The sequence below is a fragment of the Scardinius erythrophthalmus genome (genome assembly GCF_964197995.2).
Source record: "Scardinius erythrophthalmus genome assembly, chromosome: 17".
NCBI lineage: Eukaryota > Metazoa > Chordata > Actinopteri > Cypriniformes > Leuciscidae > Scardinius > Scardinius erythrophthalmus.
In genome coordinates, this window is record NC_138237.1 from 15,049,722 (window position 1) to 15,076,808 (window position 27,087).

The window sequence follows — 27,087 nt, forward strand, 5'->3', positions numbered from 1 at the left end:
CATCTTCTTTTGTGTTTAATGGAAGAAATTCACCCCACGGGTTTCCAATAACATGAGGGATGAATAGCCGATCAACTGTTATTTTTAAATCGATTTATGATTATTGGCCTATAGAAGTTAGTTGACTTCATTTTTCCCTTACATTTTTTTTTTTGTTATTTATGTATAGGAAAAATACTTTTTAAATGTAAATAGTTTATTAGCCTTTAGATTTTAAGCTAGCTACGTTGTTTATCGCACCCTCATTCATTCATTCGATCTTTCTATCGTTCAGTCGTTTATTTATTTAGCTACTGAAAAAATACTTCACTAGTTTATTTGGATTTAAGCTAGTTCACTTTCTTTCTTTTTCATCCTTATTTATTTATGTATTTATTTAGACCTATATAGGCTATAGGCGATGTTTAGCAAAAAGTGCTTTTTAAACTTAAATAGTTATTATAGGCCTATTTGGATTTTAAGGTAGCCTAGTTTATTTTATTTTCCTCACCTTTATGTCTTAATGTATTTATTGTTTAATGTTTAGGCTTATATTTAGGAAAAAGTAGCCTACTAGGCCTACTTTAAAAAATATATATTTAGCCTATATTTAGATTTTAAGCTTGTTTACTTTCTTTTCTTCACTCTTATGTATGTATGTATGTATGTATGTATGTATGTTTTTTAAGTTTATTTTAAATGTAAATAGTTTATACTGCTGGTCCAAATCAGCGTCTCCGCTCGCCACCTGAGTCACGCGAAAACCGCATTACCGAGCGCTGCATCCCTCCACCCTTCAGAAAAACAACTCAGGGCCTAGCTGCAGGATTCTCTAAACTTTCATACATGAGTCTTAGTCCCCACAATCCACTGTATTTATAAAGTATGACTGCTGGTCATTTCTGATAATATTCGCGTCATATATCAATGTTCTGCTTCCAGATACAGGCGTGTTTTTGAGCGCTCGGGGATTATTTCTCCTGCACAGTTGCGGATGGTGACCGCGCAGGGAGGGGTTGTGAGGTGTTCAAGATGGCGGCGCCCTGTGGAGTGCAGTTGCTCTAACAGGTAAACAGGTTTATCAAACGATGTTTTTTTTGTGGTGATATTTTTACATCATACGCAGTGACAGTCTAAATGTTAAATTTGCTCGCTCCTCAGAATTTTACGTGCAATTATAGAGTATTTCAGTCGTTGTTTCTGGTTTGCACTAAGCTTGTCGAAAATAAGGCTCTCTTGATTGGGACTGTCAGTGAAATAATAGTCCTCATTGATTGTTACAGTTTCGAAATGAATTTCAACAAATCTCCGCATGCATATGCTCGAGTTTAAGGGGGAAGTTGACATGCATGGGGGTATGTTACATTTGCTGGCGCATTTATGGAGACAGTCCCGCAGATTCTGGCCATTGTTCTCGCGCGCTGTTTACGCCAGTGGTCATTTCAACACAGAGCTACTGTCAGTGCATGCAGCCGAAAACACAACATCTATCTGCACATCTGCACATGTTTGCACTTTATTTTTATTTTGCACCATGCATAGGTTAAAATACAGACATAGGCTATGTTGTGGGTTTTGTTGCGCGTTTGCTTTTAAACAGAAATCCTTTTGCAGGCGAATCATGAAATGCAGTTTTAAGCTATTGCCTTATTTTTATCTTATGATCACTGCATACTGGCATAATTTGCACTATGACTCTCATGTCTTCTATATATATAATGTCATATACATGTCATGACATTATATATATAAAAGACATGAGAGTATGTATTGTGTATATATATATATATATATATATATATATATATATATATATATATATATATATATATATATATATATATATATATGAAGAGGTCAGATGCAAAAGCCTCTAAATGCCATTTGAAATTTTCTTCTAGAATGATCATTTTTATAAAGCTTGTATATTTAAGTTAAGTAATTTCACTTAAATGACAATTAATAGGTAATTTGCAATGCCATTTAAGTTATAAATTATATTATTAACTTAAATATACGAGCTTGATAAAAATGATCATTCTAGAAGAAAATTTCAAATGGCATTTAGAGGCTTTTGCATCTGAACTCTTTATATATACTTTTTATCTTTATTCTTTTGTTTTAAATGTTATTTTTAAAACAATGCAGTCTGGTCGCTTGCAGAAAACGCGTTTCTCTACCTCTGTAATGATGTGTAAACGACATATAAACTGAAAGAGAGATCTGAGACCCAGAACTCAGTTAGGCTTTGAAAAGCAAGGAGTCTTCATGACAGCTTGTACACAACCTCTTTAAGGAATTTGTTTATGTGGCCCTAAACGTGGCATATAAAGCTTCTTTGTGCTGTTAACGGCCCTGTTTTCCAATTGGCAGGCGCAGCCACAGTTCGCGATGAGGTCGTCCAGAACTTCATCTTATTAGTGCTTTTTTTCCTCCTCAGTGTGATGCATGCTCTTATTTTGTGGGATACGATCATGATGGTAATCAATGAACTTCTTTGTATTTCCGTTGAGGGGTCAGCTTGCCATCACCCTTCCCTAGATGGTTGTCATCTTGCACAAGTTATGCTTAGAGCAGTGCTTTGTGTTTTATAACAGCTGTTTGTTTGGTGGATAACTGGAATGGTCTCCAGCAAGGAGAAAGTGTTGTCTTATCATGTTGCATGTTTGGCTGTCAACTTGAGGTCTTGGTGACTCACATAATTCTCAAGATTAATCTGGTTAAGATGTACGTTAAGACACAAATCAAAGAAAAATCGCTATTATATGGGGAAGATGTCCTGTTAAGCATCAGGGCTAGTGTGAGAGTGGTTCGAGCCAGTTAATGTATCTGTTACTAGAACTGGAACTTTTACTAGTCTTGCATTGTAGCATTGCCAACTATTATACATTTTTATATCATTTACATTCATACAAACAATAATTTGTATTTCTGTTATGTATTGTACACCGTTTTGTAAACTGTACTGATTTACCATTTCAAACTTTGGGGGTCAGTAAGAGTTTTAGTAATAATACTTTTTTTTATTAAGGATGCATTAAATTGATCAAAAGTGACTGTAAAGACATTTATAATATTACAGAAGATTTCCATTTCAAATAAATGCTGTTCGTTTGAACTATTAATATTGAAAATATTAAGCATCACAACTGTTTTCAAAAATGTTGGCTGTACTTGTAACATTTTGAGCCACTGGCCTAGCATGCAAGCAAAAGCAATTTCTTGCTGATTAGCCCTAAATATGCTTCTCTATCACTCCAGTCATAGTTAAACTTCACTGTTCAACTTTAAAATAGTGTGTTGCGTGTACAATGCTGTGCATGATAACATGATACAGTGTTCTTGTAGCATGTGGTCTATTCTAATCAGGCCATTGAGGCATGTCTCATGAATTTTCTTTGACTTCAGCTAGTACTCGTTGACCTGATGTTGTCAGGCTGGTGTGACAACTGCTGACTTTTTGTCATGTTTGTGCAAGAACAGGTCGCAACATGTGAATCTTGTATGCTTCAGATTCATAATCTGTTGTTTACTTGCCTGAAACTTCCAACCCACATTATCACAGTTGATGTTAATGAGATCTAGCACTCATAATAATGGTACATCATAATTCTTTGTGAACTTTCGTATGTTGCAGTGTTTTTTTCTCACTCTTAAAGGGTTAGTTCACCCAAAAATGAAAATTCTGTCAGTAATTACTCACCCTCATGTTGTTCCAACCCCGTAAGACTTTCGTTCAAAGATATTTTTGATGAAATCTGAGAGCTGGATCACTCCTCCACAGGCTTATGGACACTATAACTTGCTGGCCCAGAAAATGTATTAAAGACATCGTTAATATAGTCCAAGTGACTCCAGTGGCTCAATCTTAAGTTTATAAAGCGACGAGAATACTTTTTGTGCGCAAAAACAAACAAAAATAACGACTTTATTCCACTATTCATTTCATTTTCTCTCTCTGTGCCTCGAGTTAGTTTACGTAGTGTTTTTGCGCAGCGCGTCTGTGTTGCACGTCACCACGTAGGCTCACTATTGGGCGACGCTGGTCATGTGTGTGTGATACGTGGTGACGTGCAACACAGACGCGCTTGCAAAAACACTACGTGAAAAAACTCGAGGCCCAGAGAGAAGGAAATGAAAAGTGGAATAAAGTCGTTATTTTTGTTTGTTTTTGCGCACAAAAAGTATTTTCGTCGCTTTATAAACTTAAGATTGAGCCACTGGAGTCACTTGGACTATATTAACGATGTCTTTAATACATTTTCTGGGCCAGCAAGTTAAGGTGTCCATAAGCCTGCAGGAGGAGTGATCCAGCTCTCAGATTTCATCAAAAATATCTTAATTTGTGTTCCGAAGATGAACGAAAGTCTTACGGGGTTGGAACAACGTGAGGGTGAGTAATTACTGACAGAATTTTAATTTTTGGGTGAACTAACCCTTTAAACCTGAAAAGTTTACTTAAAGGGGTCATGAACTGCTTTTTTTTAAAGTATAATTTTCTCTGAGGTCCACTTATAATGTTAAAAAGCATCTTAATTTAGAAGTAATAAGCTATTTTCCTTTTTTTTGACCCTCTCAGTGTTTCCCACAGGATTTTGTGAAACTCTGGTGGGTGGACCTCAGTCCCCCTAGCTTTTATTGGAAGAAAATGTTGTACATTTTTAGGTTAAATTCATCAATCTGGTGCACTTTGAGAGTTCAAAATTAAGAGCTCCAAGCCATATTCAGTGTGCAAATTGAACCAAGAAAAGTCTGTGCATTGACTTGACTTGTACCTAAACTTTAAAATGGACTCAAACCTCTTTTAGTTGTGATATAGTGGTCAACATTACACTATTAATGTTAAAAAACATGTTACGTAGTTGAAACATTTTCCAACATTGTCAAAACATTAATGTTTATTACATAGGCTTTATACATCTTGGTTGTGGCAAATACATTTTAAAGGGATAGTTCACCCAAAAATGAAAATTAGCCCATGATTTACTCACCCTGAAGCCATCCTAGGTGTATTCTTACACCTTGAATTCTTCTTTCATACGAATACAATCGGAGTTATATTAAAAAATGTCCTGGCTCTTCCAAGCTTCGTAATGGCAGTGAATGGTTGTATGTCTTTGGAAGTCCATCAAAGCGCATCTGTTGGTGATTAAAGTGCTCGACACGGCTCTGCGGGGGTTAATAAAGGTCTTCTGAAGTGCGTTTGGGTAAATATCCATATTTAACTTTATCGACTGAAATATCTAGCTTCCGGCAGACGGCCGTACGCATCGACTTACGCCAAAAGAGTAACCCTTGAACTTGACGCACAACGTAATGACGAACGCAGTTGCCCAACCCTGTTTGTTTGAACCGCGAGAGGCGTCAATTGCCGTCATTACGTTGGGCGGGGCTAAAGAGGCAATGATGTAGAAGTAGGCGTCGATCATCTTCTGCAGAGGCGGTCTTTCATCGCACTATTACGTCATAACGTGACATCCAAAACGAGTCGTTTGGGCAGCTTGGTTTCAATAAAAGCTACTTTTGAACAAACAAGAAAGTTTTGAGTTCTGAAACTTACAGAATATTTTTTTATAGTACAATGACCCATATAAATGTACTGTATACGTAGTTGCCACATTCGACCGCTCACATTCGGAACGGTCAGCGTGTCGTCACTCACAGTAAGAATCAATGATGCCACAACACTGCGCAGCTTCTGGTTGTGAAACCGCCGAGATTTAAATTCCTGAAGAAATGGGATAACCTTTCACTGGTGTGTTGGTTTGTGTTTTTGTGTGTATTAACTCAATATTACAGGTTTTTTACTATTGTACTTTTTAATGTTTTTACAATGGTAACTTTTTAATGCCTTAGTCTTGGTTGTATTGTGTTAGTTTAGCAAATCATCATCAAGTCTATTGCAGATATAGATTTTCATGCGTTTAACTACGGTTGCAGACTTGCTCTCGAATGTTCACGGACCGGCTTTGACCGTTCCAATATGTCGGACGGTTTGCGTATAGCGGCCCATAGAAACAGCCTCTAATGATATGTATATATTTATCTATGCAATAACCTCTTAAATGAGCCCTTTCCTTAAAGGCAGAAACTACAAAATGTTCTCATGAATATTTCATCGAGACTGGCACTTATAGACAAGTGAAGTGATGTAAGGCCTCAAATGTCTCTTGCAGGTGTGCCTGGAGACTGTATCGACGGGCGGCCCTGGAACCATTCCAGGCTGGACAGGACACGGGACGCTGTGAGAGTGACGTCTGAAATTCCTTCCCCTCTCCCTTGACTGTTTCAGAGACCCGCCTCCGAACCCTCCATACCATCATGTCCAGGGAACAGCTCAGCGTAGGGGACCTGCTTCCTCTGCTGGAGACCTCTGACCTCCGCCAGCTGGATGAGATCAAGGGCCTTATCAATGAACACCTCAGCACAGGTCCAGCCAAGTTTGAAAGTTGAATTTTCAAACTTCTCGATATTTGCTACATGATTCATATTCTCCATGGGTTTTATTGCATGACTGACAGTCAGTGTGGATTCATGTTTTGCAGATCGGGGGTCCGTGCTGCTGAACGGCTTGGTGGATTATTTCCTGGAGACCAACTCCGCCCAGGCAGTGCACATCCTGTCCTCAGTGAGGGAGCCACACGATAAGGTGAATGACTGCTCACTGATATCTCTTTTTTTTTTTTTTTTTTCTGGTTCTCTTTAATGTTTCACACTCAATTTAAATCCATGTTCCCTGGGCTTTTCTGCCAAAATGAAAGCTCCATGGTTCAAACTTTGAAAATGTAGACATTTCGTCATCAATTTTGGTATTGTAATTTTACAGTTGTACTATATAAAAAAAAAATTATTAAATACTTTTTTAAAATTAATATTCACTATAAAAATCAAGTCACTACCCCAGTTTCTCTTGCTCCAAATTATAGGTAACTACATAGTAAAAGATTTTTAGCTTTTAGTGATGATTATTTATTATAATTATTTTATATTATTTATATATCTATTATAACCTAATACTATAATCCGTAATAATCCATTACATATGAGCAATTTTAGTTTAAAAATGATTTGAGTCTAAATGAATTTAAAAATATACCGATAATATGTAAAATATATAAGATTTGAAATAAAGCTTAAATGACTACATGTGAGCTTACATGTTTAAGTCTCTGTATACATAGAATGTTCAACTACTAACTTCACAACTTTCACTTGCACTGATATAGCAAGGTATTTTCTTGCTGTATAAATGCATTTGTATACTTTATATTCTTCAATATCTTAATCTTCAGCAGAAGAGTAAATTGAATCTTGCTGACTCTGAAGTGAATCGCATGTTTCAAGGCATGTGATTGGCTTTTTTGCTACTGATGTCACACTTTCATGTGCACACACTCCATGGTCTCAAGATCAAAGCCTGAGTTGACAGAGAAAGTTGATGATCAGCGTCATGGTACCAACAAAGCCTGATTGGATTGGTTTGGTTTGGTTTTGTCAACTAATTCTGTAACCCTGAGTTCGTTCAACTACCATCATGCTACGGGCCCCAGATCTTTGAAACCAAAAAATATGTTATAGAAAATACATTTCTGTAACTATATTTTGACTTCGCCTTATAGAAAACGTTATAGTTCCTGACAAGCATGCAAAGAATTATTAATGGATTAAAGTTGTAGCTTGAGGACAGTTATAATGTATTATAATATAACACACATTTTTTACGGTTTTCCCAAATTCAACCATTAGTCAAGACTCGAGTCTCCAGAGTAAAAAAATTATAGCTTTTTAAAATTATAGATTTTTTCTCTGCAGATGATTGAATGATTGTTTCCAAATAGCTCTATTCAAGTCATCTGGTTAATGTTTTTTTATATATCACAATAAATATATCAGTGTAATTGAGCACATACTATAGGTTTATATAATTCACGAACAACCCATATCCTTAAGGTAAATAAACACCTGTGTAATATGAACAAATGAAAGGAGCTTTTCATCTAACCAGCATCATTTAAACTCCTCTGAGTATTTGTATTTTATTTCATTTATATTTAATAATAAAGTAATAAATGTCTAGGGCAGAGAACAATATTATTAACTGTTACGGTCTGGCTTGTAATGTGACTTGGCTGTGTTGTCTGTTTCTCAGCACCTTTTTGATAAAATGAATGAATGCATGGCTAAAGCCCCCTGTCGCCTGCCCACTCTCACTCTACTGGGTCACGTCGTCCGTAAGCAGCCGTCTTGGATCCACAAGATCGCTCGCTATCCGCTGCTGCTATCTCTCCTCAAATGCCTCAAGGTAAGCTCATAATGTTAAAGATCTTTCAGATATGCCTCTTGGTCTTGGTATCAAGTGCCTGGTTGTTTTGTAACATGCAGTATATATACGATAATTTGTGTGTTACAGACAGACACAGATGTTGTGGTTCTAATAACTGGAGTCCTGGTGCTCATCACACTATTACCCATGATTCCTCAAGCTGGCAAGCACCATCTCTATGAGTTTTTTGATATCTTTGGCCGTCTGGCTTCCTGGAATCTGAGAAACCCAGGTAAGGGTTACTAACATTCATGACTCTGTTATGCAATATTTTTACCTCTGAGGTATGTATTATTATTATTCAAAAGTCTCTGGATCAGTTTAGTCTCCCACAAAAATCCAGAAAATATTATGAGGCCTCTTTAAAGTAACAGACGAAATGATGGATAACTAGCTGTATGATCAATCTCTGTTGACAGGACACGTACCGGAGGTTTATCTCATCCACCTGCACGCAAGTGTCTACTCGCTCTTTCACCGGCTGTATGGGATGTACCCCTGCAATTTTGTGTCTTACCTGCGCTCCCATTACAGCATGAAGGAAAACATGGACACTTTTGAGGAGGTGGTCAAGGTGAGCTGTTAGTCATACAGTTTCCCAGGAGGTTTTCCAAATACATAAGATGTAAGGAAATTCCATCATTGTTTGCTCATCCTCGTTTTCCCTTACTTTTTGTTCAGTACAATAAAAGTAGAAGTGACAAACTGCCTAGTATGGATATGAGTAAGGATCTAGGATAGTAGCATGCATGAGGAATATATTGGTTATCGGTTAATATTATCAGTTGATAATTTATATATATATATATATATATATATATATATATATATATATATATATATATATATATATATATATATATATATATATATATATATATATATATACACATATATAACATATTATATAGATTATTATATATAATATATATTAATTTTTAATTTAAATAGACAAAATAGTATAGAATTTGATCAACCTTTTATCAGTTATTAGCCAAAACATGAAAATAATGATTGGTATACATACACTATCGTTCAAAAGTTTGGAGTGGTAAGTTTTTTTTATATGGTTTTGAAAGAATAAAAATTTATTAGATAAAATTTATTAGATAAGAAATATAGTAAAAACAGTAAAATTGCAAAATGTTATTACAGTGTCACAGGATCCTCCAGAAATCATTCTTATATGGTTATTTGGTGCTAAAGAAACATTTCTTGTTATCAATGTTAAAAACAATTGAGCTGCTAATTATTATTTTTGTGGAATATTTTTGTATTCATCTTTGATGAATAGAAAGTTTAAAAGAACAGCATTGATTTGAAATAGAAATTGTTTGAAACGTTATAAATGCCTTTACTGTGATTTTTGATTAATTGAATGCATTCATGACAATATTAAGAAGTATTCATTTATTAAAAAAACTTTTGAATGGTAGTTTATGTCTGAATTTTAGTATTGCTGCATCAATAACCAGTAAATGTCCAAAAATGACAAAAAATAGCTTAAATTGACTTATATTGCTAATAGTGATTGTGTCATTTCATTCAAATATAACTAGTCATGTTTACTTTGTATTTATGCCTTTATATGTATTTCAGCCCATGCTTGAACATGTCAGAATACACCCTGAGTTAGTGACCGGAACCAAGGACCATGAACTTGACCCCAGCCGGTGAGGCAATACTGAATCATGTCACTTATTTAATCACATAAACCACGAATGTCACAGTCAACGTTTATCCTTCATTTGCTCACTTTTTTTCTGTACAGGTGGAAGAGATTCGAGATCCACGATATTGTTATAGAGTGTGCCAAAGTCTCTCTGGATCCGAAGGAGGCGTACTGTGAAGAGGGCTATGCCAGCATGCCTGAGCATTTCTGTGCTCATCTACAACAACGTCCGGCTGATTGCACTGCCAGCCCTTACGGTGACTTCCACAGTAGCCACGGTAACACCCTCGTCCCGTCTGAATTACTTACTCAAACTTTGCATACTGGAATATAGCACTTAAAGAAGGTCATATGATGTTATTTAAAAGTTCATTATCTCTCTGGTGCTGCTCGCGTGGCGGTCAAAAATGACAGATTTTTTTTTTTTATTACAATGAAATGAATGTACTATATATACTAAATATATTTTTATTTAATAGTTTGTATTTTTAGGCGATTTTATATTACTAAATTATATTTATGGAATAGTTATGATCCATTTAATCACTTTTTGAGCATAGACCTGAAAAAGACATTTCAAACTTAAACTGTAATAAATCTTGAAATGCTTTGTAGCACAGACTTAAGTTTGGTCTCTTTTTAAAGAAGACACTTGGCAGATTATTGCTGAAGTGAAAAAAGTTAAACTAAAGAAAAGTTATAGAAGCTTAAGTTTATTATAATAAAAACTGCATAAAAATACTATTTTTAAGTTTTATATGAAATGTATATTGTCCAAAACATGTTTTACTCTAAAACTGTGAGAAAATTTAAGCCATAATTTTCGTACCATTTAAAATAAAAAAAAAACCTAAACTTAAATTAACCAAACAACACCAGAAGGTTTGATTATTGGGTGCAATAGAATATGTTAACATGCTTTAATGTTCAAAAACACGCCCCTTACCATAATTGTGAGTTTCAGTTTCCAAGGCATCTAAAGCAATTGATAACACACAGTTAATAATGTCGTCGGTATAGCCTAAGTCGATTTCAAGCCGATCGATCTGAAACAATTTAGTAAGCACGACTTGAACAGAACGTTTCACAGTGATAAGTTTTTGTTTTGTAACTATTTTACCTTTAGAGATAGAATGTTGTAATGGTTTAATTTGCCTTCTTCACTGTAACATCTTTATGTCCTGAAATAAACTTTGTCCATATACAGAAGTGTATATTTCTAATCTATTTAAGTGTGTATAGCCAGCTTTGTATTCATCCAGGTTCAGGAAGCTGTCCTGCATAAAATGCGCTGTACACAAGCTAACTTTTGGGTTGTACTGCTCAGGAACAGCGTTATAAATAAATCTAAACCACTCATTCCTAATTTCATCCATTTTCGGAAGGCCAAAAAAAATGTCACATTGTGATGTAGATGTTTGCGGAAGCAACATCTTTAACATTTAGTCTTTAACATAGAATGAATCCCTTTGTGAGAGACTTTAAGCTTTGTAACTTTGCAGATCGTATACATCCACAAACAGACACATTACGCACTAAAGGAAAAGGAAAACATTAAAAAGCATCATATGTTTTTTTTTTAATCCTAGAGATGGTGTTGTGACTATATAAATAGATGAAAGGTCATGAGTTCAGTTCCCAGGGAATGTGTGAAGTGATTAAATGTATATCTTTAATTCACGACTAAATAAAAGCATCGGCCAAACGCATAAATGTATTTGGAAATGAAGTTAGACAGCTTAACCAGCATTCTAATTCAGTCACAGTCTATTTTCAGGCAAACTCTGCTTTTCTAGCAGTGACAGGATGTTTTTTGTGAACATAATTTTTCTGTCCCTTTCCAGGAAGTTCTTCCTCAGCTCATTACTCCACCCCTCGTCAGCCTGTCGTCCCTCCCTTGGCCCTGTCCTCTTTCTCAGGGAATCAGCCCCCCTATCGCAGCCCCACTGGAACCCGTCGGCAGGTAAGAGCACAACCAATGGTGTGAGTTTGGTGTGAGGTGGAACTACCTGTTTGAATCCAAGGAATCAGTGCTCTGCATATAAAATGTGCAAATAAACTGATCCAGTGCAGGAATTGGCATCTGCTTCCCTCCTCCCTCTTGTTGTTTGTCAGCTTGTCAGCTGTTGTCCATAAATCACCCATCCCTGAACCCCTCCCTTCCCGTTGCACACCAGAGCTTGCCCTCCCTCTCCCACCATGAATCATCTCCTTGTTCTCCAGGCAGTCTGAGGAGCTGAGAGGAAAGGAGGGGAGAGGAGAGGTGTTGAGTCATTCCGGTGGGTGTGCAGGGCTTTAAAAAGAGAGAAACATGCCATCTCTTAGCTGACGCAGAAACGGTTGTCTTGACAATGTGAATGACGCAAGAGCTCTTTCTCCTGGTCTGTCACCTCCCACTATCAGGACTTTTATTCTGAACGCTCTGCTGATGGAAAACAAACAGCATTGTGTTTGTGTTCTAATGAGGCTCATAGCTATTGACATTTGGTCATATGTTAATGTTTTTTGGTGTGATCATGGTTCAAATTTCTCACAATTCAAGATTTGGCTATGTGATCACAATTATGTCGACTTTCAATTAGTGGGGCACTGACAGGGGATGCAGATAATGGCTATTTTAACACTGAGATTGGCAGTCAGAACACTATCAGACTGTTTTTTCAATGTGCTCTCAAAGGGAAGGTGCTTTTTAAAATATAGTACTTTTGCAGATTTATGTAATATATCACTTTAAGTTAGTGCTAGATCTTGATCTAAATCTTAAAATAGGCAGAAATATTTAAATATACAATATTGGCTGATAAAAATATGCAGTATTTTTTGCACATAACCGATATGTGCTTCCCTTTTTACTTAACTACACTTTTGCAAGCATTATGGTATATCATGCCGCAATTTGCAAACACATGGTGAAACTGCTGGTAAAAGTTACTTTTGGTGAAATGTCAATGTGTATACGCTAGTGTTAAAAAGTTTGGGGTTGGTAAGTTTTTCTTTTTTATGTTTTTGAAAGAGTGCTTACCAAGGTGGCACAAACACTAAGATTGCGAAATATTACAATTTAAATAAATGTATTCCTTTGATGACAGCTGAATTTTTCTAATATGTTGCTCAAGAAACTTTCCTTACTAATTTTGAAAACAGTTGTGCTGCTAAGTATTTTTGTGGAAACTGGGATCATTTTTTTTTTCTGGGTTCTTTGATGAATAAAAAGTTCAAAAGAACAATATTTACTTAAAATAGTAATCCGTTGTAATAATGTAAAAGTTATCGCTGTCACTTTTGCGACTAATTTAATGTGTCTTTGCTGAATAAAATATTAATTTCTAAAATCTTACCCTCTGAAGAAGCAGTCAATGGACTTATTTTGTGTGTGCTTGTTTATTTGTAGAACTCCAGCTGTGAATTTAATGCAACATATGGTGTTAAGGATTCCCTCTGGAGCCCCTCCTCCCACTGTGGAATGGCCACACCCCCTTCCTCCCGTGGGATGTCACCGAACCCGGAACTGTCCCAGAGTGCCTCTTACCTATCGAGCCGCCTCTACAGCACACCCGGTGACTATACTGTCTATGCTTGTCCGCAAACAACTTTGATATTTAGCATGTTGGGAGAGGTAGCCACATCAGGGTGTTCATTTCCTCAAGCACTAGTATGAATTTGGTCTTGTCATCTTTCCTGCAGCGGGTGGCAAAGTCACCCCGTCATCCAGCACCCCTGCGGCCGCCTCACCTCCTCCCAGCTTCTCCGATGACTTTACCCCTGTGTCTCTGCCACGCAGTACCGCTAGCCCACCATGCAAGGTACTTTTGTAGAGGATGAACTTTTGTGCAAATCTGTAGTATTTCTTAATGAGATCTTCTGCAGAATACTAAAAGATATTTTGAAAATAGTTTTTGTCAAAAATAGAAGACAGAATTTAAATTGAGTGAACTGTTCCCTTTAAGACTTCCTATACCTTCCCTTGTTAAAACAACTTCAAGTCTGCTCTGAGATCATTTTCCTTTGTGTATAGTTTCACTGCAAGCTCTTTTAACTTTTATGTGCTCCATAGGACGGTAGACCTTTAGACCACACCAAACCCATCTTGGTCAGACAGGAGCCAGTCAGAGAGCTTGAGAAAATTGGACCTGAAACGATCAATCACAGAGGTATGCTACGAGTAAGAATTATTTTATCATAACTAACATAGCCTGACATTGAAGTAAAGGTTTGATTTTCTTTAAAGAGTTAGTAGAGCTATTTCTTTAACCTTTGGCATGGTTAAAATTTTAAAGCGCTCAGCGGAAAAGGCAAGTGCTATGGGTCGTTCACATCAAGGATTGTTGGAAACACTTTCAGAATTTTTTTTTTCCAGCTGATTGACAGCCAATCAGAATCCACCCAACTTTATGGAGATAAAATAGTGTGGATGCTAATATAGTTATTGTTATAGTTATCATTCTTGTTGTGAATGGGCCTTTAGATGTGTCATTATTAGGACCAAGTCTTTTATCTGACCCCAGATGGCAGAGGTGAGAACATGCCTATGACCCTGACCGAGCTCTCCGTGTACATGAAGGAGCAAGAACAAATGAGGATCGAGAAAGAGCGGGAGGATGGTATGAACTAGTGTTTCTTTCACACTCAGACTTCCACAGTTGTGTCCTTTCCCAACAGACAAACTAATCCATAAAAACACCAATCATTTTATGTCTCCCATCCTGTCAGCTGCCATCACAGAGGAGCTTCTGAAGTTAACCGAGGAGAAGCAAGATTTAGCCGGCCTTCGTGGCTTTGACTCTCCGTTCTTCAACACCACGGAGACCCTGACCGGCACGCAAGAGAAACCCCTGCCCTCTTCTATCCTCTGCGGCTTGATTAGAGACCCTCACAACGCCATCTCAACACCTGACAAGACTGAGATCACACCCGGGGACAGAGGAAGAGTGAGTAGAGGCCCGTCCCAGGAGCAGCCCTGGTCTTTCCAGCCAGTGTTCATGCCCATCGAACACCCAACGCACAGCAAACTCCATCGGAGCTCTTCCGCACCAGAGGACGAGGCCCTGAAATACGGCCTCTGCTCCCCTAGCCCGTGCAAACCGCCACCCCTGCCGTACGAGGCTCTGTTTGACATGGCCCTGCCTCGGGCAGCCTCTCTCTTCGTAAGGAGGAAGACCTCAGAGATTGTGCAGCGAGTTTCCTTTGAGAGGTTCCAGAGAGGTGATGTGAGCAAGCAAGGGGAGGAGGAGGGTGTGGAGGGGGTTGTGTCTGCCTCCCCCCTGGAGGTGCTGGATCGCCTCGTGCAGCAGGGCGGTGACGCCCATGACAAAGTGCTAAAGAGGTAAGCCCTTTTGCTTTCATGGTTCGCAATGATTCAAGCTTGTGCTCATGTGGGGTTAAAGATCTTGGTTTGTTATCAAAAGTGTGCAAGTTCAAATCAATGTTCAAATGTATGATCAATGGGTTGTCTCTGTTGTGTCCTTGAGACACTTGTGAACCCTAACCAGACTTTCCATTATTCCACCAAAATACGCAAAATGACAAAATCAAAGCCAATCAAGGCCTATTTGGAGAGGGACTTTCAAGTGGTCCTGGCAAGTTCGTACCTCCAAGTCATTGGCATTTGTTATTAAGTCAAGTCTTATCAGCTATATTTATATATGTTTTATACAGTACAGATTGTTTCAAAGCAGCTTCACAGTAATAAACAGGAAAATAACAGAATCAATGATGCAGACTTATAAGACGAATTCAAATTCTTCAGTAAAGCAACTCCAAAAAAAGGCAATAGTGTCCTCATTTAGCGCAAGTCAGTTCAGTGTTGAGTCAGTTCAATGACTTCAATGAAAGTTCATCAATAATGAAACGAGTTCAATTCAGCTATTAGCAACTCTACAGAAGGCAACAGTGGTGTTATTCAGCTTTTAATTATAGTGTCTGTTCTCTAACTGAACTAAATGATTTTTATTAGGTTACTATTGACTGAGTAACTTTTATAGTCTCTGTCGCTCTCTCTCGCACGTATTTGATCTCAACAAAAATATCACTCGCAAATGAATATTTTTGGTCGACCGTTTTAGGCGCAGTCTGGAGCCCTGATAACTGTCGATTTTGGAAACGAGTTCAGTTCAGCTATAAAGAAGCTCTACAGAGACAAGAGTGTCATCATCCAGCTCAATTCAGTTCAAGTTTTGTTCTCATCTGCCATTTCTATATTATAGATCAGTGTTTTTACGATGTCTCAAATTGACTGTAAAATTCTGGAGTTGAGTAACACTGATTCAGATTTCAGAGTTTGCTTGGTCATTCATGTGCTTGGGACTCTTGGATTTACGATATTTTCGACTCCACTTAAACATCCACCTTGAACATCTTAACAGCCATGTAGCAACATGCTAACAACAACAACCCAGAACACCCTAACATTTGTATAACATGCTAACAATCTTTTAGAACACCCTCCTCATGATGAATAACTCGTTTTCTTTAGAAAATGTAAAACAATCTAGTTTATTTTCCAATCTGTAAGACTTGCTAAAGGGGCTCTTTAAGAAGAACTGGATCAGACTAGTTACAGATTTGCCCATTAACTCGCTATCACACTGAAACAACTGTCTGCTTTGTCCTGTGTCACATCCACTGCCACGCAAATCAGTCCACAGTGCAACAGCAGAGCCTGTGTTAACCAAAAACAATCAGAGCTCTTTCTGTCTCTCTCTCTTCCTGGCCTGTACAGGCCATATCCGAAAACACATAATTGAGGTGTTTTGGCTCTGGTCAGAGAGGGTTCTGTGAGAAAAGGCTTGCTCTGCCAGAAAAGCAGTGCGTCCGAAATTATTTTCACATTGCCACTGACCTTGTTGATTCCCTGTGTTTTTTCCCCTCTTTTCTTCCAACATTTCCGCAATCACTCTCAGATTGCCCCTGCCAAGCAAGTCAGCTGACTGGACACACTTTGGAGGTAAACAACCATTGCATGAGCACACATTCAGCTACTTGTGGAAAAGTGGTTCTTTCAGAGTACAGAGAAATAATTCTGTGTTTTCAGCCGGGGATAAAAATTTAAATGAGTATTAAAGGTGTAGTACAACTGAAAATGAACATTCTGCCATCATTTACACACCCTCATGGCTTCAAAAGTTTGAAGAGCAATGGTAATTCAATCGTTTTGGACCCAATTAAATTTCATTGTAAAAAAAAAAAAAAGATATTTTGTTCCACAAAAGAAAGAGAGACTTGACTAAATTACATTTTTGAGTAAACTAAGTAATTTGTACATTTAAAATAACAATTTATACCTAAAGTTACGAATCATGCTTTAGACATATTTAAAATGTACACTTGCATGTACACTTATACTTAAATGTGCCATAGAAAAATACTATTTTCATCTGCTCAGGGTGGACCCCGTATGGTGGCGGCCATCTTTATTATCATGTGACAAGCTGATTAATGCACACTTTATTTCAGTAACACCCCTATTATCGGACACTTTTAGTTGTGTAATAAATTATTAATGGGTGACAAATATACCTATCTTTAACCTATCCTATACCTATATTTAATGGTGTTAGTAACTGAAACCTTTTTTTTTTGAAGGATGTTTTTGATTATATAAGAACCCTGTCCAAAAAAAGGGCACTGGCAAAACATCTATTTTAATATTTAGTGTTTAAATTCAATATTTTTGATTTATATGATGCTTGAAAAGAGCTACTTTTAAATGACCTTCAATGGAGAAAGATGCTTTTTGCAATTACTTTAATGCTTAAATCTGAATAATCTTTCTTTCTCATGCACAGGTTCTGCTCCTCTGGACGAGCTGCAGACACTGCGCAGTCAGCTTCTGCTGCTCCACAACCAGCTCCTGTACGAGCGCTACAAGCGAGAGCAGCATGCTGTACGTAACCGACGTCTGCTTCGGCGCATCATCAATGCTACTGCGCTCGAGGAGCAGAACAGCGCCATGGTAACTTAACACAATTTCATGACCTTTCGAAAAGCGTTCGGTTTAAGTCATCGGTTAGAATTAATGCCGCTAGATTTAAAATAGTGAACTGTAAATAGTTCTCTTTTTCGCAACGCTAGTTTAGTGGCACCAGACATTCACCTTTGTTGACCACTAGAGGGTGGCAGAGACTAATGCAGTTGATTTGTAAATCTATGTTTGTTTCAACAGAAGGACCAGCTGAACCTGCAGAGTGTGGATATCTTGTCTCTGAGAGAAAGTCTGCAGGTGGAGCAACAGAGATACCGGCAGCTCTGGGACGACCGAGAGACTGTAGTTACACGCCTGCACAGCCAGATTCGCCAACTACAGCAGGCCAGGGATGACTACTACACCAAAAACCAAGAGTTACAGGTGCTTTAAACACTTCTCTTATTGACTCACACATAGTAATATTTTTTTGTATATTTTTGAAAGAAATCTTTTATGCTCATCAAGGCTGCATTTATTTGATCAAAAATGCAGTAAACAGTAATATTGTGATTTTTTTTTTCTAGTTTATTAGTTTAAATTTAATTTATTCATGTCATGGCAAAGCTGAATTTTCAGAAGCCATTACTCCAGCTTCAGTGTCCCATGATCCTTCAGAAATCATGCGAATATACAAATTTGCTGCTCAAGAGACATTTCTTATAAAGCAATTTAATGTATCCTACCTTAATGATAAAAAATAAGTTTAGAAACAGGATGATGATTTACAATGCATCTGTGATGCTCCACTCAGAGTAAGTTACAAGAATGCCAGAAGCGAATAGGTGAGATGGAGGCGGAGCTTCAGAAGGCGAATAACAAGGTGTGCCACACGGGACACCTGCTGAACCAGCTCACTGTCAAGGTAAAATTAATCACCCCTTGTCTCTTGAGCTCAAAAAGAGACAGTTTAAGTGTATTTCCTGTTGTAAATGGTGATTTTTAACTGTTCCTTTAATATTTTGAATATGGTGTGATTGTGTCATTATCATCATTATCTTCCCCTATCATTGTTTTTTTTTTAGTTGTCGTCAAGTGAAAGTATTCAACAGCAGTTGAGTTTTCTGAATAAGCAGCTGTTGCTGTTGGGAGAAGCTCATAAACTGTGTGTTCAGGAGCTGCATCAGGCTGGACCGGATACTAGCAAGGTACAAGTCAAAAGAACAAAATACCCAGCATCTCTTTCATCTTTGCCATAAATCAGATTTACGTTATATTCTCTGTCTTCCTCCACCTCTCTCCTGTAGGAGGTGCAGATGCTGCAGATGTCCTGGGGGAAGGAGACAGAGCGTCTTAAGCAGAATCTGTTACTTCAGAGCCAAAAGCTGGACGCTGCTCAGCAGAGAGTGGCGGAGCTGGAGACTCAAATCTCGAAGAAAGAGCACCTGATCGCAGAACAAAAGAAGTTTCTTGAAGATGTCAAGGCTCAGGCCAAGTATGATCTGAAGGCTGTTTATACCATACAAAGACCTTATCTTTACATTATTAACTCTTGAAAACTCCCTCTCCGTGTTGTATATGATATGCTTTCTTGTTTAATTTCATCATTTTACAATGTCTGACAACTGTTCTTATTCGCCTTGGCTTAGAGGGGAACTGCAGGCCTCTGAGAGCAGATATCAGGCACAGAGGCGGGTAACTCTGGCTCTGCAGACTGAGCTTTTGCAGCTTTACAGCAGGCTGGAAACAGAAGACTCCTCTGCCACTGCTTTAGCCTTACCGGCAGAGGGCGCCACTGAGCCCCGCAGTTCCACCGAGCCCAGGTAGGACTGAAAACTATAGTATAAATCAAATATAAGCAGGTATGTTGCATTTTGTCCAGCCCAACCTACTACTACTTCTGTGTTTGTATGATTTTATTATATGCCATTGGCAAAAAATTGTTGGCAAACGTAACTGCTTTCTATTCATTATTAAAAGCACACTTAAAGGAGAACTCCGGTCAATTTTAACATTGAGCTCATTTTTTTGTACATTTGGAGTGCTGTCAGTACAGAGAACAACGTCAAAAATCGGTGTTGCCTACACCATGTTATCCTCTTTTTAAAATTTGCACCCTGTTGACTTCAACGGGGCAATGTTTAAACCTGCTTTTAGCCTCTTAACATCCTTGATGTGTCATTACAAGTGCACAGAAAATGTGAGTGATTCCTTCAGAGTCGATTTGCCGAGTTCACGCGCGTGATCATAGGTAACTAAACCTATGCGCGTGAACTCGGCAATCGACTACTTTGGACTTCAACCGAAAACAGGATGTAAACACAGGTATTTGCGCTGGCTTAAATAACATCATTTTTATACATATCTTTCACATCTACTGCAGTCAGATTCACTCGTGTTCACTCTGAAGGAATCACTCACATGACCTGTGCACTTGTAATGACACATCAAGGATGTTAAGAGGCTAAAAGCAGGTTTAAATATTGCCCCATTGAAGTCAACAGGGTGCAAATTTTAAAAATAAAATAACTCGGTGTAGGCAACACCGATTTTTGTCGTTGTTCTCTGTATTGACAGCACTCCAAATGTACAAAAAAATGAGCACAATGTTAAAATTGACCGGAGTTCTCCTTTAAGTACTTTGATACCACAGCTAAAACTACTAGCCTAACTAATAAAAGACAAGTGAACAGTCAGTAATAAAATAAGAACAAATACTCTAATTACAAGCATAGATAAATGCAATAGAATAAAGTTACAAATAAAGTAAAGTCTAACAGGAATATCCATGTACAGAAATGTAAAATAACAAATGAGACAACTGTCTATTTCTGCAGATATATTCGCCATTCAAAAACGGAAACCGACGCTGCAGATACACAAACCGTAAACAAAGCAGTGCGTGCTTACCGTTTTGAATATCAATACTGCTGATCACTTTCTTTATTCCACTCCACTCATGTTAATATTAAAATATTCGCCAAGGAACACTCGGGTAAGATGAAGTAAAATTATAACAGCCTTCTACTGTACCGTTTTGACTTCTTTGCTTGCTGTTTTTCTATTATTCTCATGCACTGACTCATTCACTAAGCTGAACAGCCAGAGTTCTCTCTCTCACCGACGGCGTGATGAATCGGCCCCAAAAAAAAACAGACGGCGTCCGACTAGAGCCAAAGGTGCGGAACACAAAAAAAAAAAAACGTCGAAAACGGCCTGACGTTACCCGACAGCTGATCGTTGGCTTGGTGTGTCCCGGGTTTTAGAGAATTCTTGCTGAGACTATTTTGAGTATTTTGACATCATTTTGTGTGTGTATGTCCGTTCAAGCGCAAGAAGACACGAAAGAGGAATCAATTCGGTGTTCGCTATGACATTGTGCATGTTCCGAATTGAGGCCGCCTTTTGCGCTTAAATGGTTTAAAATCGTTTGAATGTGTAGATTGGCAATACAAAACTTTCACTCTATGATGTTTAAACTTTGCAATTAATCCACAAATCATGTGCATGATATATGGGGAATGGCTAGGTAATTTTTCAGTATTTTTCACCCTATATTAATTTTATTTTTATGTTATAGTTATATCTTCAGTGGTGTGCCGTCAGAGCCAGCAGGGCCTTCTCTGCTGGCCCTGTCAAAATAGAAAAATAGATATTTTTTCTATAATTAAATTTATGTGTGTCTGAACATGTCTAAATTAAATTACTGTCTATCAGTACGTTACAATTATATTTCCAGAAAGAATATGGTTATTTTTTGTGAGTCTGAGCTGGATTTTACATGTCATCTAAACGCAGCTCCGTGGACCAGCACTAGTAGTATAGCTAGCCTTCCGTTGAAGCTGCCGTTTTCCATTTGATCATAACTTTGACTGACGTGTTTTATCAGCCAATCAAATTGTGATGCGTATGACAGAACGCCCCAGAGGCCCAGCGATGTGTCGACGGCTAGCCCGCGCTGATGTCATCGACATTGGTGGGCAGATACAATACATGTTTGTGTACAATAACAATTTTCAGGAAAAATAACATTACGATGTCCAGAAATCAATTTCATTAGTACATTGGGTCATTTTGGGTATATTTGTCATTCTAGATCTACTAATATTGTTAGTACCGAGAATTTCCACGTGACTACATGCATTGATACTTACATAACTATCGTGTACTGCGATGGTCTAGTGGTAGAACTTTTGCCAAGCGTGTCAGAGGTTCTGGGTTCGAATCCACACACGTATAGTTTTTTATTTTTATTTTACCGAATATGTTCATCAGTGGTTGTATATCAAGCAAGGGCGTTTGTGTGCATTTTGTTTTGTAAGATTTAAACGAATAGAAAGTCTCCGCAACGGCGATAGATTGAAGCGCGCATCTGAATGAAAACTGTGCGCGAGCCACAAGAGAACACTGTATCCGCGCCACAGATAACAGCGGCAACGAGCACTCAGCTTGAACAACACATTTCAGCGCTAGAATGCATCTTATTCAATAAACGAAAATGAATGTCCTGCTAGTTAACCGGAGATATTTTATTTATTTGTATTAGGTACATCCGTGCGCGAGATGTTTCAGCTCAGCTTTTATAATGTAGGCTACAGTGGTGTGCGTGTGCGCTGAGATCAGCTGTCTCGTCGTTGATGTTACGCAGTGCATACAGTGCATGATTGTATTTTGCATTGGGGGGGTTGGGGGGGTTAGATCGTTACTGAAGGCCCTGACTGAAACCCCACGGTACGCTACTGTATATCTTGCATATCTAATAATTCTCTTTCCAAAGAACTTGCCTTTATTACTGTATGAAAAAGGTAATATGACACCAATTTGTTTCCTGTTTTTGTGTCATGTTAATTAATGGGTCTGTTTGTGGGTTACTTGATTATTGTGCATTTTCTGGCATTTTTGGAGGCCCATCTCCCCCAAACCCCCAATCTCAATGTTGCGTAAAAATCTTAAGATTGTGACATTTTTTTCTGGTTGTTTCTGGTGTCACAGTGTCATAGTGGTGGACGGCGCAGTAAAAACAGCCACCAAAGAGGACGGCAAGTCATCTCAGTCTCCGCGTGGCAATGGCAGCACTTTATCTCCAGGGCAGCCCAAGGCCAGCCCTTCCCCGGCCAACTCTGTAAACGGCAATCGAGACACTCCCCCACCTGTCCTAGTGGAACCGCCCCCTCATCGTCCTCATTCCCCGCTGGGACCCCCAGGACCCATGGTCCCTTCTGACACCCCGGTCACCGTAGGCTCCTACCCCAGCGCCAAGAGCTTTCTGGGTATGCGGGCAAGAGAGCTGTTCCGGAACAAAAGCGAGAGCCAGTGTGACGAGGATGAAGCCCCGCCTCCGCGTCTCACTGGCCTATCGCAGGGCCTGAAGACTGAGCTCTGCGTGGAGCCGACAACAAAGAGTACGCCCATCTCCACTGCTGCGCAGAGCTTCACGCTCATCACATCTGCTAAAGAAAGCCAACCTGATGCTCAGAGAGCCAAAAACCAAAACACGTATGGCTCACGCTGCCCAGAGAGGCCCAGGCAGCAACCGTTAAGGATCATGGACTATAACGAAAGTCATCAGGAGCACAGCTAAAGTTATGGGGAAATGGTGAAAAAGAGGGAGGTGGAGATGTGCGAATTTAGATTATTAGAGCATAAGGCAAGACTCTTTCAATTTTCAGTGTTATCTGTCACATTTCCACAAGCCGACAACAGGATTTGGAGTCAATAAATCAGTAAAACCCTCACCAAGATTAGATAATTGGAAAGCATGGACTAAAACAGCGTGTGTAGAGGTGGTCACACAATGTCTTTTAGTTACCCCACTGCGTTGTTCACCAGAAATGTCACCGCTGCTTCTCTTATTTTTTCTTTTTTTGCTAATTTATCCGCTCCCTTTATCCAAGTAATTCTTGCAGCATGTGAAAGCTTTGCATTTAGGCTGTGAGAAGCAATATAAGTTGATACATTTTTAGTAATGGTACAATGCTTACACCCCCTCACAGCTCACCCGCACAGAGCTGAAGTGTGTGTTTGGATGCCAGGAGGCGGGGCGGTCAGTGGGTTGGACGGTCGTCTTGTGCCAAGCAGGAGTCAGCATTTCTTTAAAACCCATCAGGTGTTACCTTTTAGACATGTCAAGCTCAAGTCATGTTGATCTTTACTATGTTTCTGTGTATGTGTGATGTCTGTCTGTCTGTGTGTGTGTGTGTGTGTGTGTGTGTGTGTGTGTGTGTGTGTGTGTGTGTGTGTGTGTGTGTGTGTGTGTGTGTGTGTGTGTGTGTGTGTGTGTGTGTGTGTGTGTGTGTGTGTGTGTGTGTGTGTGTGTGTGTGTGTGTGTGTGTGTGTGTGTGTGTGTGTGTGTGTGTGTGTGTGTGTGTGTGTGTGTGTGTGTGTGTGTGTGTGTGTGTGTGTGTGTGTGGAACATGATGGCCTGTATCCCAGACTTGATTCTGGGTTAAATTGCACTGTCAGTTGTTATTCATTACAGAAAAAATCTGGATACAAGAAATGATACAGCCAAATGAGAGGAAGGTTCGACATGTTTTTATATTTTTTTAATTATTTATTTTTTGTCCTATCCTCCTTTTTAGCTTTTCAAGTATTACCAGTCACGCACCAGTGCTTTTAAAAGTTATATTGCATTGAACAACAGCCATAGATTACTAGTCAAACCTAGGAATCTTATCCTTCTGTAATCTCTATAAACATCATAATTAAAATCTAGATGGCCATTTTGAAGCCTTATCCTACTATTAAATAAAAGTAATTTGCTTTGACGATACTAACCTTTAGTCATCATATTCGCTCGGTAACTGAAAATAGTATGGATGATCTGTCTTTTTTCCCTCTCACTTTAGCGCACTGCAGATGTTCAAGTATATTATTACTAAATTTGCTTCCTGAGTGCCAAATACTCAATAAGACAATGACAGTATTTTGTAGGGCTTAAATGTACTGGTTTTTGTTGTATTATTCGAGCACATCATTTCTTATACTACCACATATCAGTTTGAGGGGGTAAATACAAGACTTTTGTCGAGCTGGAAGTATGTGGACTGTAGCGATGAGAGCTATATGATGCCAAGTAAACAGTGTAAAATATCTCGGAATTTCCACAAAATGGCTACGTTGCTAGTCAAGTGTCATATACGAATTGCAGATGTGATAAGTCATACTCAAATTGTTCCCAAATCCTGTTGTCCCCTTGAAGTCTCTGCTGTTCCTTCTGCCTTGCTATCTAGAGCATGTACAACAATCCTCTTTTAATGCCAACAGCAGGAACTATGACTTAAGATACCAGGTACAATCAGCGCGAAATGAAAGGAACGTTTGAATATTAGCTCCTTTGCTGGAGATGAAGGTTCTGGCGGTTTGTTGTGGGAGGGAAGGAAGGGTCGGTTGGAAAAGGTTCTTAAAGCAGTTGCTTGTGTTAACTGTGAATGACAAAAATAAAATCGTCTTCAATGTTTTGCACTACAGATTTGGTGTTGTCTTGATTATTTTCCTCCTCGATTAATTTCGCTTTGATGTCTGGAATGGGAATGTAATGCAATTTTAGGCCTACAAGCTATGCTGGGAAGAAAACATCACTTCATTGGCTGTTGCCTTTAATGATTTGAAGCTGATTAAAAAAATTACGACGTTTGCAACCGGAAGAAATAGACTTACATTTCAACTCTGTTTTCTTTTGATTGAGCACCTGGTGAAGAGATGTTTGCATACGACTTTGAATTAATGTTTAATTAGCCATAATTGAATGCATTATAATTTAAAACCTAATAAACAATACTTTAGAAGACTTGGAACACCATACAGGAGTTGAACCACTTTTATGGTGTCTTTTTGTGTCTGTCTTTAGTTTTGTTATCTTTAGTCGCGACTTTGTATTGAAAGACATTTTATTCAAATTTCTCCTTTTGTGTTCCACAGGTGAAAGACATATTTGTTTTGAACAACGTAGTTCAATAGTTCTGTATGGAACTATATTTAAGTTCCAAATAATGTTTAGGATCATAGCAACTTTTTTTTTCTCCTAATTGAAGGCATTTAAAATATATATTTTTATTATTGGCAAAAACGCTGATAAAACAGTTTTACAAACTGACAAAAATGTTTTTTTTGTTTTTGTTTTTTACGTGCTATGACTAATGAAATGCTTCTTAAAAGTAAGCAGATAATCATCAGCAATATTTATCCACAAAGAAGTTCTTCACGTGATCGACGACTAGAGGGCACTGTTGCTCTTGATTATCAACTATCAGTCAACAGGTGCAGTCGAAACGATATTGAGCGTTATGGCTCAAGGCAAGCATATCTGCAGATTATTAGCATGCGTGTTCGTTTGAGGTCAAACGATAGATTGCATGCAACTTTTTGCCCTTCCCTACGAAAAACATACAGTTCTGTAAGATTTAGTAGATGCCCTGGTCTTGACACTAGCTTGCTAGTCTTTGCTGGTCCTCCTCGTCTCATCAGTTGGCTGGTTTTAAAGTGGTTTGAGTATGAACATCCAGTTTACTAATCCAGTTTTCCCCACCATTTTAATATGATTATTATTATTTAAGTTAGGCCTGTTTACTTACAAAAACAGTAATTTTCATCTATTAAGCCAGATTTTTGTGAAGCAAATGGAGTTCAAACAGCTTACAGTGACCTAAACATATGGCACATATGGTGCAATTATTCCCTCTCTGGGCGCCTTGTTTAAATTCAGTGGCAGAGTGAAACACGACGAGAGCTACTACAACTGAGAAAGTAAGATTAGTTTATCAAACGTGTGCATATGTAGGACTATTTCATGACTGAGTCAAAAAAAAAAAAAAAAAACCTTATGTTTAATTTAGCAGTACTCTGAGGGGTCAGGGAAACTGATGCAGAATAATTGGACGCAGAGGGAATCCATACCAATTTGTGATTTCAGAATCTACTTGAGAAATTAGATGTCAGTGCAAATATGAAATTGCTCCTCAATGTTTTCAAAGATTGTATGAAATTTTAAGTATAAATCTTAAGTATTCACAGCAAAGGGATTTTTCTCTTCGCTCTTTGCCAACTTGAAATGCAACCCAGTGAAATTGTCAGGACACAGGAGGAGGCAAGCCGTTGGAGTTAAAGCAGTGCCATGCAGTCATGATTGGGCTATAAAGAGTCTTATTTTTATTTCATTATTTCTCCGTTTTCTCTTGAAAGTGATGTAGATTCCTGGTATCAAGGGCTCATCTT

At 38.3% G+C, this 27,087-nt stretch overlaps 1 protein-coding gene and 1 long non-coding RNA gene across 5 annotated transcripts in view; one reads left to right on the plus strand and one right to left on the minus strand.

The window, feature by feature from the left end:
- The first annotated feature begins 921 nt into the window (after positions 1-921).
- tsc1b (TSC complex subunit 1b) lies at positions 922-25,343 on the plus strand. Of its 4 annotated transcripts, none has more exons than XM_081391199.1 (22): positions 922-1,047; positions 6,156-6,409; positions 6,525-6,628; positions 8,129-8,281; positions 8,390-8,534; positions 8,722-8,876; positions 9,902-9,975; positions 10,074-10,252; positions 11,819-11,937; positions 13,366-13,531; positions 13,659-13,777; positions 14,029-14,125; positions 14,480-14,575; positions 14,685-15,297; positions 16,874-16,917; positions 17,759-17,925; positions 18,136-18,318; positions 18,689-18,799; positions 18,960-19,082; positions 19,182-19,369; positions 19,524-19,697; positions 22,867-25,343. In XM_081391199.1, the coding sequence occupies exons 2-22, from the start codon at positions 6,301-6,303 to the stop codon at positions 23,453-23,455; spliced, it is 3,708 nt and encodes a 1,235-aa protein (XP_081247325.1). In that variant the 5' UTR covers positions 922-1,047; positions 6,156-6,300; the 3' UTR covers positions 23,456-25,343. The 4 variants fall into 4 exon arrangements, with proteins under 4 accessions (XP_081247325.1, XP_081247326.1, XP_081247327.1 ...); XM_081391200.1 differs by having other exon boundaries at positions 10,074-10,231; XM_081391201.1 differs by having other exon boundaries at positions 8,219-8,281.
- The window catches only part of LOC308705915, a 468,550-nt gene continuing 463,721 nt past the window's right edge, over positions 22,259-27,087 (minus strand). The window contains exon 4 of the long non-coding RNA XR_014031984.1: positions 22,259-22,446. This is a non-coding gene — a long non-coding RNA (uncharacterized lncRNA). The remainder of the gene's footprint in view (positions 22,447-27,087) is intronic.